Genomic DNA, 13788 nt, shown 5'->3' with positions numbered 1-13788 from the left:
GCACATCGGACGGTTCGACACTCAGGGCGGAGTCCGCGAACGGGCGTGTACAACGACCGCACAGTGAAAGGCGCGGCGAGAGCTTCCCGAATGGGCAACTGAGATGCTACAGGCGCGCGACGAGAAGCGATGCCGTGCGGGTCACTGTCAAGGTTGGTGGGCGCCACTACAAGAAGCGGCTTCTGCGGACGGATCGACGGGGCGAGGGAGAGGCGATGAAGGGGGTGCGGGGTGCGGCTTGCACGCATACCATACGCGCACTCGCCCTTGTGTGCTTGTATACGTGTGTACCAACACAGAGTTTCTGCGGTGCGGGCTCTGCACGCGGCAATGATATGGATGCACCAAAACCACAGACGACATGGAGAGACCAGAGGTGGTGGGGACGTGCATAGCGCAGTCGCACGACAGACGGCGAGGAGAGGGGGAAAGAGAGAGAGAGAGCAACACAGCGGTAACGAACACGAAAACATGGGAACACACACACAAGGGAGCAGCCAGGAACGCCCGTTTAACTTGGCTCGCTGGACTTGAACACCACCCACCGTACTCTGGAGAGAGCGCCCCGGTGCACCAGCACCTGCGAGAAGGCTGCGTGTGCGTGCGGTACAGGGTTGAGCGTCCCCTGCAAAACGCGTGCTTCTGCGGCCTTGGTGGTGTCTTCCCATCATTGGTGTGCTTGTACGTGTGGAGCGAAATCCACAGTAGGCGGAAGGGCTGGCGCGCCCTCGCGATCGAGTTCATCTCGTGCATCGCTGCGATGACCGGGTAGTTGCTTCTACTTTTTTATGCGCTGGTAATTGGGCAGCATTTTGCACGTAAAGCAAGCGTGGCCGGATGGGGAGGGGAGGACATGGGTGATATGTGCCTGCCCTGAGGTAGACGGGAGGGGAGAGGGGGGGGGGGCGGTGGACTGACGGAGAAGACGCGCAGACGCGCCCATCGTTGCCTCCCCCCGGCCCTTCACCCATCTTTTACGCACTCTCGCTGATTCCTCTTCCCTCTCCCCAGCTCATTCAATCACGTTGACGCGGCACGCACACACACATACACGCAACGGGGTGCTTCCCTCGCCTCTCCCGATGCTTACATGCGCACGAAACCGAAACGATTGACGTGGTACAAGGCAGTGAAACAGAGGTATCACTCAGCGGTGCTTATGAGCTCACTATTGCAATGCGCGCCGTCATCAAGTTCGGGAGGGGGGGTCACTGGTATCCGGAGGAGACGTCGCTGCCGGGAAGTGACCAGTAGGCCTCGTCACTGCTAAACTCGGAGTCCAGGTCCCACGACCAGTTTGTGATGCCCGTGAGAGGTGTCGGGTCGGAAGAGGTGTCGTGATGTGCAGGATCCAGTTCATTCACCGCTTGTTCGTCAGCTTCGGGCGTCTCTTGATTGTTGCCGGCGGTTCGTACGACCTGCCCCTGCCCCACTGCGGGTGCCATTGCGGATACGGCGTGTCGCCCCCACATTACCGCCTCTGCATCGAGTGGGTTCGCCATCGCTGTGGAGTCGTTCCTCCTGCTGGGCGACTGGGCACCGAGGCCGAAGCACGCGAGCTCACCGAACTCGTCCGCCACGACGTCGGTGAATGTCTTGGCGTAGTTGAAGTGAAGAGAGTGCCGGTGCTCTTTAAGAATGAGAGGGCCAATGCCTGAGGCGAACATCACCACATTCCACAGAAGCCCCATTGGAAAGTCGGCCGGCAGCCCGAGCGCGATGCGCAGGCGCACCATGTTCGACCGTGAGATGGTCGGCCCAGAGTCCACCTCCACACGCCCAAAGCCGGTCCAGAAGAGGTCGTAGATTTGCCGACTGTCCACCGGTTTGTCACCCGTCGACGCGGACGACGACCCGGGCGTGCTGCCGGCATTACCGTCGGCATCAGCAGATAACGACTGCGAGTCGTATGCCGACGACGACGACGGGGAGCAGTACGGCGAGCGCTCCGACATCTTTCCCTGCAGCGTCAGCGATGGCAGCACCCCAGGCGTGAACATCATTTTCGTGAACATGCGCGGAAACGTTGCACATCGCAGCGAGTAGAAGAGGCGACACTCAGCGCTGTGTCCTGTGGGGCTGAGGATACGGCTCCACACGGCGATGGTGAGTTCCTGATCACCCCACATGCGCCTGTATACCTGGTGACTGTAGAAGGAGACATGGTGCATCATGAACCAGTACGTAAACATGTGGGGAAGGGGGAAGAGCACCGCTACGGGCGGGTGGTAGGACGGCGTAGGCGGTGTCTGTGACGGAGACGATGCCTCTGCTGTCGCGACGTGTGGCTCTTCATCCGCGGCCACGGCGTGGGCTGTCTCGAGCTCGCTTGAATCCTCTGCTGTGCTGAATTCGTTCTCTTCCTCTCTTTCCTCCGAAAAGCGGATGGAGGACGAGGCAAGCGTGTGGCTGCTGGTGTTGCTCGTCGTCGTGCTCACGTCCGAATACGAGGAGCTGTAGGTGACGGACTCGTCCTCCGCCTCGCCTCTCCCGATGTCGTCGTGTGGGTCTCTGGCGGCCACTCGCACCACCCACAGCGACCGCGGCGGCGACGCGTCATCGCAGGCGGCGGTAAAAGGAGCGAGCGCAATGTGGCGTCGCACTGGAAGCCTTCCGCGATCATCTCCGACAGCGTTGGCCGGCGGCGCCACGAGTGCCTGACTTGCCTCCGTGCGTCGTCGGTTCCGCCAGCACCACCATCGCAAGAACGACTCGGAGACACACGTGCCAAAGAACGCGCCCATGCCCTCCGGCACCTCGACGGTGCTGGCCAGCATTGCGGCGTACACCTGCTTGCGCTTTTCGTAGCCGAGCAGGTGCAGATCGAAGAGGGGATTGCTCGAGGAGGGGATGGCCGCGTCGTCGTCGCTGCCCACATCTCCTCTCTGCGCCGCCGCCTGGTGCTGCATACGCGCGGTGCTACGAATGGTGGCGCTGCTGCCGTCCCGAAAACGACGGTACACCTGTTCCCATGTGACGTGTCCTCCGTTTAGCTGCTGCTCCCGGCGGCTGCGCTCGGCATCGGGCACAGGCGACGCCGCTCCCCCACCCGCTGTCGCCGCTGCAGTAGCGGAGACGGGGAAGCTGGACGCAGGGAAGCGCGGAAGAGGACTTCCCGGTTCACTGCCGTTCGCCACGCATGGGTAGAAGTGGGAAGCGTAGGCGGTGCGCCAGTTCTTTGCGATGGACGCCAGCAACTTGGAGCGTTCCTCCTGCACCGCTGCGGCGTCGCCGACGGAGCGCGTGTCGTCGTCAAAGAGAAGAACCTTGACAGAGGTCTCTTGGTCGTCGATCCAGCTCATCGGGCGGACCCGCGCTGGCGGCGAGTGCGGCGCTGCCGCTGCAAGCGACGACGACGGACTCAGGGGATTTCGCCGCTTGGCCGGCTTCGTGTCCGTGGACGCCGCCCCTCTGCGCGCCTTCCGGATGAACTCTCTTTCAGCGTCGTTGGTGGCCCCCCAGAGCCGGTCGTGAAAGCGCGGCCGGTGACCGGTGGCGGAGAGAAGGAAGTGCAATACCCGTTGTAGCCGATCCGCCTGCCGCTGCTGCTGTTTAAGCACATGCAAGGTGCTGCCGTGCGCGAAGGTTTCGCCCTGTGGCACCCCTTCAGGTCGGGCGCTGGGCGGCGGGGAGGCGGAGGAGGGAGAGGACGGGGCTGTCATGTACGTGAGATTCCGCGCCACCGTCTGTGTAGCGCACGCCTGGGCGAAGCTCAGCAGCTGTGCTTGGACCTCCGCCGTTCTTAACTCGCTGGGAGCACAGCGCGAGGTGGGTGACACCGCGGCTGCCGGGTCGGCGATGTCTTCGCGCACAATGTGCAGCTTCTCGAGCTGCACCACGTGCGGCTTCGCCTCTGCCGAGTGGTGAAAGTGATAGAGGTGCCAGACGCTGTCATGACTGGGTGGCGTTGTAGCGGTGGTGTGAAGCATGCCCATCGCGTCCGGCGGCGCCACTCCCCATCGTCCACGAGTCGGTGCCGCCGGCGACGACGCCCAGTCGGCGGCTGCCGCTGTGGCTGGAATCAAGGCGTTGAAAAAGAATAGCAGGTATCGCATCCAGAGCTGCTGCCAGAGAGCGTGGTTCGCTGAAACGCGGCGCCGCGTGTCGTGGCTCGCGACGGCCACGTTGCGCAGAAGGTCATTGACCGGCACGTAGGAGCAGACGTAATTGAAGACGTCATCGTCCAGGTCGAGGAAACTGCGCCGTCGTGCATCTTGCCGCGTTGCCAACGTGCGCGACGAGTCGTCTGTAAGGGAAGTGATGCTGAAGGAGCCGGATGCTGTCGCTGCAACTCTTGAAGGCAGAGAATTCCCGTCTTTGCCGTTCATTTCCGTCAAGCGAAGCAACAGACTAAAAAAGAAGGAAGGAGGGAGACGCTTAGGTGCGTCTGTCGAGATGAAGAAGGGGGACTCGGGAGAAGTATTGTGGATGGGGCTGTGCGTTCCTGCGCCCGTGTCTCCATGCGTAAGTGTGTCGCAGGCACGCGAGTCTTCCAGTGCCGATGACTAAGAGCTGATAGACTGAACACAGAGAGAGAGAGAAAACAAAAACAGAACGCCACAGCAGTACCGAAGCGCGGATTCGACTCTCACGGTTGCGTGTGCGTCTCTCTCGCTCTACTCGTCTTGTTGCCTTCACCAATGACGTGTGCCGCCCCTCTGCGCGAAAGGAAAGGGGAACACAAGGAAAACGCATCCACGCGATCGTGCACACACACGCACACACAGACAGACCACGAGACCACTCACTCTCACCCCCCACACGCGCACACAGACTCCCCTTAGACTTTGAAGGTGACGTGATCTCTCACTTGTCGTCGTCGTCGTGGTTGATGATCCGTTCAAAGGTGGCAGACAGAGAGGGGAGAAGAGGGAGGGGGTGCAACGGTGACAAGAAACCGACGATATGTGCGGGGCACAGAGAGAGAAAGGGGTGGTGGTGGTGGCGGGGCTTGTCCAGCGAACCTCTGCGCCATGCATGGCCCTCCCCTACCATCAGTACGTCGAGGAAACACGTCGTATTTTATGTGCTGCAAATGACGACGCAACAGCGTTGAGGGTGAGTGGACATGACCGCACGCATACACACATGCGTATGTGCACGTGCGCAATGATGGACATCTGCGACATCCACTGGCATTCTTTCCCCCTTTACGACGGCGCGTCTGTGCGGGTCGCCACCACAGCGCAACCGTCGTGCATACGCGGAGGTAGTGTATGTGTGTGTGTATGTTTATTTTGCCAAGTACAACTAGTGGGGCGGAGAGAGCGGACGAGGAGGAAGGGATGACACTACAGAGAGCGCACACACTCACACACCATAAAGCTCACCTCTCCCACCGCCCCTCGTCGTCTCAGTAGTTCCCCCCTCACCCTTCGCGTTCTCTACACGCTTCGCTACTCCTTCAGACGCGCCACGAGGGTGTCCCACTCCTTCAGACTGCCCTTCCCACGGAAACCCAGCTTGGAGGTGCCCCCCTTCATCCCCTCTAGCGTTTCCTTCACCAGCTGGACGGCCTTCTCCATGTCCGCAGGCGTCTCTCCCCCAGTGACGAAGACCTGACCCGCCACATCCTTCGCGCTGGCGAGCGTGCCTGCCGTGCACCGCTCTGCCGCCCACGCGGAAACGAGAACGACGCGGCGCAGCCCTGCTGCATCGAGCCGTGCGCGGACCTCGTTGAAGAACTCGAGATCTACGTCGTCGCGACGCAGGGGTACTGTGACGGTAGCGGCGTGCGACGCCGGCACGGCGGCGGCGATGCGCTGTGCTTCTACACTCGCTAGCTCCAGTGTCCACCGCTTCATCAGCTTCTCAAGGTCCGTCGCATCCTTGGAACGGCGCTGCACCACGGAGACAAAGTCGTTGGGTCTGCTGCCACCCAACTCCGGCATCAACTGCCGCTCCCGGTGATACATGGCGTGGAACTGTCGCGCTGCCCGCTTGCCAGTGATGAAGTACAGCTTCACTAGCGTTCCTTTAACCTCTTGGTGGAGGAGGTACATAGCCTGCAGCTCTGCTAGTGTGCGCAGGTGGGTGCCGCAGCAGGTGCAGCTGTCGATGGCGTCCAGCGAGATGATGCGGATCGGCCCTGTGACGTCCTCTGGGATGCCGCGGCTTCGAAAGGCTTCCGTGCCGCCGTCTGCCGAGGCCGCAGCCGTCTGATGCCGGCGATCCTGCTCCCGCATATACACCTCTCGATTTTCGAACACGTCGCACTGCACGGCGGTGCTCTGGGCGATCGCGTCGTTGCAGAGCACCTCGATCTTCGCCACCATTTCGTCCGATATTTTCTTCTCCTTTGTGATGTAAGCGTGGTACGGCGAAGCTGGGTCGCTTGCGTAGCCGCCAACGTCCACCTGGATGAAACAGTAAGGGTGCGTCAGGGACCAGCTCACAGTGGGCAAGCGCAGCGTGTCCTCGCGCTCTACCACGGCAGTGAGCAGGTGCTGGCCGGTGTGGTGCTGCATGTGGTCCATCCGACGCGGCCAGTCCACCATCTGGTGCACCGTAGCCCCCACGGGGAGGGCGGCGGGACTGGTGAGCACGCATGTGTCCCCGACCCGGCGCACGTTCGTAATGGAGAGCGGCGGCGCGGCGGTGGCGCCACACGAGGGATCGGCTTTGTCATTATCGCCTGACACCACTCGCAGTGTGCCGTGGTCGCAGGGCTGGCCACCACCTTCTGGAAAAAGAACGGAGTCGCTCAGAATAACATCGTACGTCACGGTGTCGCTGCTGGCGCCCTTCGCCTTCTTCGCCGCTGCCACTGCCGTCTTGGCTGGCTCACACGAGACAACAGTCGCCGTCAACTCTCGCAGGAACGAGTCTTTCTGACACGCCAGCTCACCGACGCGCATGAATACGGCCGCCATGACTGTGCGTGCGTGTTTCTGTGTGGAGCTCGAGAGAGAAAAGAAAGTATGCTTCGTCACGACACCGGATGGAGATGTATCCACACACACACATGCACACAAAAGCCATCGGCGGCGTAGAGGAGAAAGAAAGCAACACAGCGGAGACGGTGAGGGGCGGGGTGGCCGGATCAAGAGTAGGTAGGCACGACGTCAGATGTGAGAGAATAATGCGTGCTAGAGGAGTCGCACGGGGATGAGCCATTGCTGCCGCTTCGGTTTACTTCTCAGCGACAACCACCGCTTCTGTCCTGCCACCTGGCAAGCCAGCAACGTTGCCATCAGACGTGTATCGTCCAGGAGCGCAAGGAGGGGGAAGGAGGGGCAGCTGAGATGGGCGTGTGTGCGCCGGCCAACGGATAAGAGTGACGACAAGATACCAACAGAACACAGAGAAGCGACGACCGCAAGAAGCACGCAAAACAGAACATCTCCACCGATCTGGCGGACTAGCACAGACACATTCCTGAAACAAACAACCAAAGAGGATAAGGCATCAGCCAAGGCGGGTGCGAGGGTGGGTGGGAGAAGAGAGAGAGGGGGAGGGAGGGACGGGCCAAGGAAGGAGAGCAAAACGAAGCACTCACTGGCAAACGCACGCACAAACGAAAGAAAAAACGGGCCGGCGCATCGCCTCTCTTGGTATTCCTCTTTCTCTCTACCGCGCATAGATGTCGCCATACGTCGATGTTGGCTACCTTCTGCTCAGTCCTGCAACTTCGTCTTGGCCTCCATCGACTCCTCCACATGGTTTAGCATCTTCGCAAATCGCTTCGACCGCTGCACCTCGAAGAACTCGTCACGGTGGGCGTTGAACTTCTTGTCGCCACGCTCGTGGTTCTTGAGAAAGACCTCGTTGATGCACGCGCAGAACTGCTCCTTCAGAGGCGCACAGGCGTTAAAGATCTGCAGGACCGGGTTCCTGTCACGGCACACAAAGTAGTCACGGATGACAGCCTTGCACACGGGGTAGTCAGATAGGCGCGGGTGGCACGTGATGCCGCGGAGAAAGAAGTTGTCCTTCTCGTCACTACGGCGAATGTACGGATAGTAGTCGGCGCGCAGCTTCCAGTACTCGTAGCTGCGGAGCACGTAGACGTCCTTGCGCCACGTGCTGTGGCTCCGGATGTAGTCGTTTACACGCCGCTCGTGCTCCTCGTCGGTTGTCTGAAAGTCTTTCGGCAAGAGACCGTGGCGGGCGCGGGTAGCGCTGGGGTCGAGGCTGGCCCTGAGCTCTTTCATGGCATCCTTGCTAAGGTATTCCTTTGCCTGCTCTCGCGACTTTTCAAAGGCATGCTGCTGGGAGCTCATGCTTGCCAGCGCGTGTGCGGGTGCGTGGGTCGGCGAGGGCGCTGGGAGTTTCACCACAGGCTTGGGTACGTACGGAAAGCGTCTGCGTCCGCGTGCGCGTGAGCTGATGCGCAAAGAGAAAGAGGACGAGGGGGAGACGGATGAGTGAGTGCATAATGGCGTGTGTCTGTATTTCAAGATTAAGGTAGGAAGCGGTGGCGGCGCCGATGGCGAGGAGGAGACGCTAGACACTCAGGGTGAGCGTGCAGGTGCCCTTGCCACGTCGTTGGGCGCACACCATGGGGAGGGCAACAGGCGCCGCGGCGAGGACTGTCCAGAGATCCCGTTGCCCTTACTGGAAGAGCGGTGTGACGGAGCCTCGCGAGAGAAAAGAGAGTGCTCTGTCAACGAAGGAGAAAGGCTCACGGGAGACATCACAGGCTTCCCCCTCTCCCTCACACACAAACACGCGAACGACTGGAGATCTCTGTCAGTTGTAGGGAAAGAAGCGAGAGGAGGGAGCGGGGTAGACGTCGAGGGATGAGGCACACACGTACACAGAGAAATGAACGACTCTTATGGTTTCCTTAGCGATTCGGGAAAGTTAAACAACAACTGGAGAGGGGGAGAGGGGAGGGCTGTTGGCGGGGCAGCGGTGCACGTGAGCGACACGCCTATAACCTTGGCGACGAGGACGTTAACCAGTCTTCCTTTCCGGCTTCATGGGACGCCGTATCACGCATCCATGTGCACGCGGGCGCGGAGTGCCCCTATCACGCCGAGCACATCGGCCCACCTCTCCACCGCCTCAGCCATCGGTGTCCTCTCCGTCTCTGCCGCGGCCACGCTAACTGCATCGGCGCTGCCTACCAACGCGATCGGGCTCGATGCACTACCGCCGCCGCCGCCGAGGTAGAAGAGCGTGCTGTGCGCCAGTAGCACTGTCGGGGTCGTGCACCGCTGCAGCACACCGGATACGCCGGCGCTACCGAAGAGAAACTTGATCGACTTGGTGAGGAGGGCAGCGAGGGGTGCGGAGGGCGACACGGATGTCGATGCGGGAGAGGAAGCAGCCTTGCCTGTGGAGGTGGTGCGGCGGTCATGAAGAAGAGGATGACCACTGCTGCTCAAGAACCAGAGCACCCGCAAGAAGCGGTGCACCAGCACATCGACAATCCCGTTGTACGACAGGAGGACGCCGGTGCGCGTCACTACGGGCGTCGCTGCGCTGTCGTCCGTCTGCGCGGGTGCGTCGCCGACGTGGTTGTCTCCGTCGTCCTCATCCTCTGCACGTGCGCGCTTCACTGCATCGGGCTTGCGCTGCCGCATCTGCGACTGTTCTCGAAGGGCGAACAGAAGGCGTGGCACCAAGCCAAAGCCCTCTTCCAGTCGCTGCGCGGTTGTGGCTGCGTCGCCACAACCGCCGTCGGTCTTACCGCCGTGCCCCTTCCTGCGAACAGCACCACCGCGACGGAAAAGGTCCTCGGGAAGTGCCGCGAACCGCTCCAATATCGTGGCTGCGCAGAGGAGCACCCGCACGAGAGCCATATCGTCGCTTGCCGCATCACCGGCGCCGGAGTTGAGGGAGTCCGAGCGCGGCACCAAGTGCTTGATGATGGTGGTCAGCACGGCGGGCAGGAAGGTGAGCAGACGCTCAGCCACGGTTCTGTGCTGGTGAAAGGAAGGGGTGGCCTGCGACGACACTGCAGGACCAGCAGCGTCACCTCTGTCTCTTTTCGCTCTGCGGGGACCATCGCATTTCGCGTCAGAGCACGATACTAAGGGCACAGAGAAGTCGCCCAACCCCGTGTTCCGACCAGGCGGTACCGCCGCGGTGTCACCGGCTACCTGGAACTGCGGCGCAACGCAGGGGTAGAGCCGGATCGCCTGCGCAAACAGACGCACCGACATCTCCAGTAACGCCACGGACGGGAAGCGGAAGGGCTCCGGTGGCGGCGGGGTAGCTCGGGGAAGCGAAAAGACGATGGAGAAGTAGTCCCGCATGAGGTGCCATCCCTCCTCGGTGCCAGCGAGAGGGACGCAGACCATGACGAGGGCCAGCCCCAGCTCCAGGCGCGCCTTCATTGCTTTCGGTGGCGCCGTCGCCGCCGCTGTTGGCGCTGTTGTGGAGGACGCGACGGATGCACCAGCAGAAGGCATGAGCAGCAGCTCGTGCATCGTTACCGGCATCTTCTCGATGAAGAGGGCTTTGATGTAGTGCATGCGCTTCCGTGAGAAGAAGTTCACGGAGCCGCTGCGCCCGGCCCTGCTGCTGAGGCCCTGCTGCTGTTGGCGCTTCAAGAAAACAAGAACGATGGCGAACGATCGGGCAAGGGCTGAGGCCATGGCGAGTTTGTCGTCTTGCCGCAAGAGCGCCAGTCGCAGCTCCATCAGCTCCTTCCAGTTGTTCGCCCACTGCGGTGCCACGTCGTCGAAGAACGAGTTCACGAGTTCCGGGTAGCGCCAGAGAGCGCCGCCACTGCTGCCATCGACAGCGTCGCTCGCGCCGGAGGCGCTCATGACGTGTGATGCAACGACGCCACCGAGCAAAGGGGGCGTGCGCAGCAGCTCAGCGGTGATAGAATCCTCGGCTGTGGCGCCGGAAGCACCAATGCCACTCTCGCCGAGGAAGACGCCTAGCAGCGCCGGCAGCACCGGCACGTGCTTCGTTCGCAAGACCAGCGAAGAGACGCGCCGCACCAGCGTCAGCATCCACACCTCTTCCTCCTCGAGTAGTGTGGCGGCACGTTCCTGGGCCGCCTCCAGCGCTGCTGTGGTGGCCGTGCCAGCTGCCGAGGTTGCCGTTGCAGCCGGTGTGGCGTAGTAGGAGGTCTGATGCTTACAGACCGCACGCGCGGCGGCGCGCACCAGAGACGGCGGCGCCACCCGCAGGAGTAGGGAGAGCAGTTCGACGCCTGAGAGACGAACAGGCTTGAGGGCGTGGGTGAGAGCCACGTGCACCGCTTGAAGAATCGTCTGGACGCGATCCACCGAGGTGCTCGATGTCGAGGTGGACGCCGAGATGGCTACTGGCACCTCGGCGCTGCCGCTCCGGCCGCCATCTCCGTCCTGCATGCTCAGGAGCCGGGCGTTGCAGCGCTCGAGATCCGCAGCCTTGCGCGTAGAGGTCGGTTCCAGAAACGACGAGGGCGTTGGCGCAACAGACCCATCTCGCTCACATGAAATCCACTGGTAGTCCACAAGAACTTGCAGTGCCTGCAGCGCCTCACGACGAACATCGTCGTCCGTGTCTGTGACGGCCTCCAGTGCGGCAGCGAACGACTTGAGCCTCTCAAGTGGACTCAGGCTACTGAGACGTGTAGGAGGGGCGCCTGAGGAGAACGGCACCCCCGCAGCGTCTGCGGTGGCATTCGTGCTCGCGGAGTACCGCATGTACTCTTCGAAAACGTTTGACGCGGCGCCCCCGCTGTGTCGCGCCGCCCCCGCCCCAGCGGCGTTATCCTTTTCCCTCTGAATGCGCAGCAGACGCGTGAGTGTCGCGAAGGCCGAGGAGCGCTGCGCTGCCTTGTAGTGATGTGTCGCGGAGAGCAGCTCAGAGAAGCTCTGCACAGCGATGATGAGGCGCTTGCTCTTGGACTCGCTGTCCTTCATGCCCGCGGAGGTCGTCTCAGACGACGCAGGGTGCGCCGCCGGGTCCTTCACGTACGGCGCTGCCATGGCAGCAGACATCGCGGTAGACGTGGTGAGACGAAGGGTGCGGGCGTGCACCTCTGCCCGTGTGGCGGTGGCAGGGGCGAGCTTCTTGCGCCCGACCTTCTGCCTGCGCGTCGTGAAGGCGCTGTCACCCTTGGGCTTCTTCTCCCGCGTGCGCACCATGATGATAGTAATGCGGACACGGAAAGGGAGGGAAGGAAGGAGTGAAGTGTACGCAGATGCAGGCGATAGCTGTAGGGCTGTAGCGATAGGCTTGGGGGAGGGAGGGGAGCACGGGCGAGTCCATGAACCGACACACATAGAACGACACGCATCAAGCACACGGGGTGGAGGCCATACAGTGCCGCCGAAGAGACGAATGGGGAGAGGCGCATAGAAGAGGAGGAGGGGTGGGGAGGGAGACGGAAGGGATGTAGTAGAAGAAACCATTTGACGATGCGAGCGCGGCCATCGCGAATCCCTGCCGCTGAGCGGCAAAAAGACATCTCCGCTCCCCAAGTGACCGGCAGATGCCTCCGACTTGCAGCGTTGGCATCGGCGCACTTTGTTCTTATCGCTCGCTGCTGCGGACCGGCTGGGGTGTGGTGACGTGTGCGGGTGTGCGTGACAGAGAGAGAGAGGGAGGGCAAGAGGGGTAGCATAGACGAGGAGCACGTGACACGGGGGCGACCTCGCAGGCGATACCTCACCTCGCCCGCCAATGGACAGGCAGGGAGATAGAATGAGGAGGTGGGGTGGTGGAGAGGCGGGAATCCAGATAAAGTACCAGCAGATGGGAGACCACTTGCATCAACGCTGCGACCCTTGCCACTGTTCGATGGAGCCGAGAATGACCGCAAGCCGTTCTGCGGCCTTGAGTTTGAGCCGCCGCGGTTCGCATGGCGTCTTCCTCCTCCTCTGTTCGGGTCGTCTGCTGAGCTGCGACCGTGTACCCCCCTTCCCCCCCACAAGCACACGCACACCGTAGCCTCTGGCAGTTTCGCAGTCACTCTGTGTTGTGACGCGCTTCTGCGCTCTGCATCTGCTTGACACCGTCCCACATGAATTGGGCCCCCGATGTGAAACACCCAGCCTTTGAACCAAGGTACAGCGGAAGGCCGGTATGCATAGGACGCTGTGTAGGAACAGGAGGCTGCTGTTGCTGCTAGCGTTGTCCTCCATTGCGGTCCGCCCGGTTCCGCTGGGACTGCCGTCGTCGCTGTCCTCGCGGTGGACCTCTGTGGTGACACAAGCGCTTGGCGACCGCTTCCATGCTCGTCTTCATCTGAGCCATGGCTTGCCCGATGACAGACATATCTGCTGCCGCGAACGGCTACACGTCCGCTCCCGTAGACGGCGGCGAAACCGCCCCCCCTCCCCCCGGGAGCATGAGTGGTGTGCTCCTGGTGCGAAGACCTTTGATGTTCAACGCATGAGCGTCGCTCCCTGTGTGTCGTGGCCGCCGGCCATATTCGGTGATGCCGCAAGAAGTTTGGAAGCTCGACTGACCAAGCACCCCCTGCCAGAAAAAAAAACTGCACGTACTCCACTAGCGTAATGCTTCATTTTCCGGAAAACGCCGTGAAAGGGATGGAAGATGTGGTGAGGAGTAAAGGGGGGAGGGCGGCGACAGGGCTTCACCACTGCCCCCGCACATGTGTGGCCTGCACAAAGGCATAAACAAAAGAGGGGGGGAAGGGGAGGAGCAAGTTCCAGTGCTATTCATTGGTACCCGTGTGGCGTCGGTGCACGCAGCCTTACCACCCCCTGCCTCCGGCCCGGCACCGCTCACCTCCTTCATGCGCGCGGCATCGCTTGTGATCCGCTTCGCCCGACCCTCGCACGACTGCCATCGACGCGTCTCGCGGCACGCTCTAAGCTCGCGCAGTTGTGTGTGTGTGTGCTTCGATTCAGCAAAGCATCTACGAACTAC

The 13788-nt window shown here is 61.7% G+C and overlaps 4 protein-coding genes across 4 annotated transcripts; all 4 read right to left on the bottom strand.

The window, feature by feature from the left end:
• Nucleotides 1–1208: 1208 nt before the first annotated feature.
• Nucleotides 1209–4055, bottom strand: LDBPK_150740 (hypothetical protein, conserved; the record flags this gene model as incomplete). Its single annotated transcript, XM_003859550.1, has 1 exon — nucleotides 1209–4055. The coding sequence occupies one exon, from the start codon at nucleotides 4053–4055 to the stop codon at nucleotides 1209–1211; it is 2847 nt and encodes a 948-aa protein (XP_003859598.1).
• Nucleotides 4056–5396: 1341 nt separating this feature from the next.
• On the bottom strand, nucleotides 5397–6872 carry LDBPK_150720 (hypothetical protein, conserved; the record flags this gene model as incomplete). Its single annotated transcript, XM_003859549.1, has 1 exon — nucleotides 5397–6872. One exon carries the CDS (start codon nucleotides 6870–6872, stop codon nucleotides 5397–5399), a length of 1476 nt encoding a protein of 491 aa, XP_003859597.1.
• Nucleotides 6873–7616: 744 nt separating this feature from the next.
• On the bottom strand, nucleotides 7617–8222 carry LDBPK_150710 (hypothetical protein, conserved; the record flags this gene model as incomplete). The annotated part of the gene is made up of 1 exon (XM_003859548.1): nucleotides 7617–8222. The coding sequence occupies one exon, from the start codon at nucleotides 8220–8222 to the stop codon at nucleotides 7617–7619; it is 606 nt and encodes a 201-aa protein (XP_003859596.1).
• A 714-nt stretch (nucleotides 8223–8936) lies between these two features.
• On the bottom strand, nucleotides 8937–12038 carry LDBPK_150700 (hypothetical protein, conserved; the record flags this gene model as incomplete). Its single annotated transcript, XM_003859547.1, has 1 exon — nucleotides 8937–12038. One exon carries the CDS (start codon nucleotides 12036–12038, stop codon nucleotides 8937–8939), a length of 3102 nt encoding a protein of 1033 aa, XP_003859595.1.
• Nucleotides 12039–13788: the final 1750 nt, after the last annotated feature.

This window comes from Leishmania donovani, chromosome 15, assembly GCF_000227135.1.
Source record: "Leishmania donovani BPK282A1 complete genome, chromosome 15".
Lineage (NCBI taxonomy): Eukaryota > Euglenozoa > Kinetoplastea > Trypanosomatida > Trypanosomatidae > Leishmania > Leishmania donovani.
This window is presented reverse-complemented; position numbering and strand designations above follow the sequence as displayed.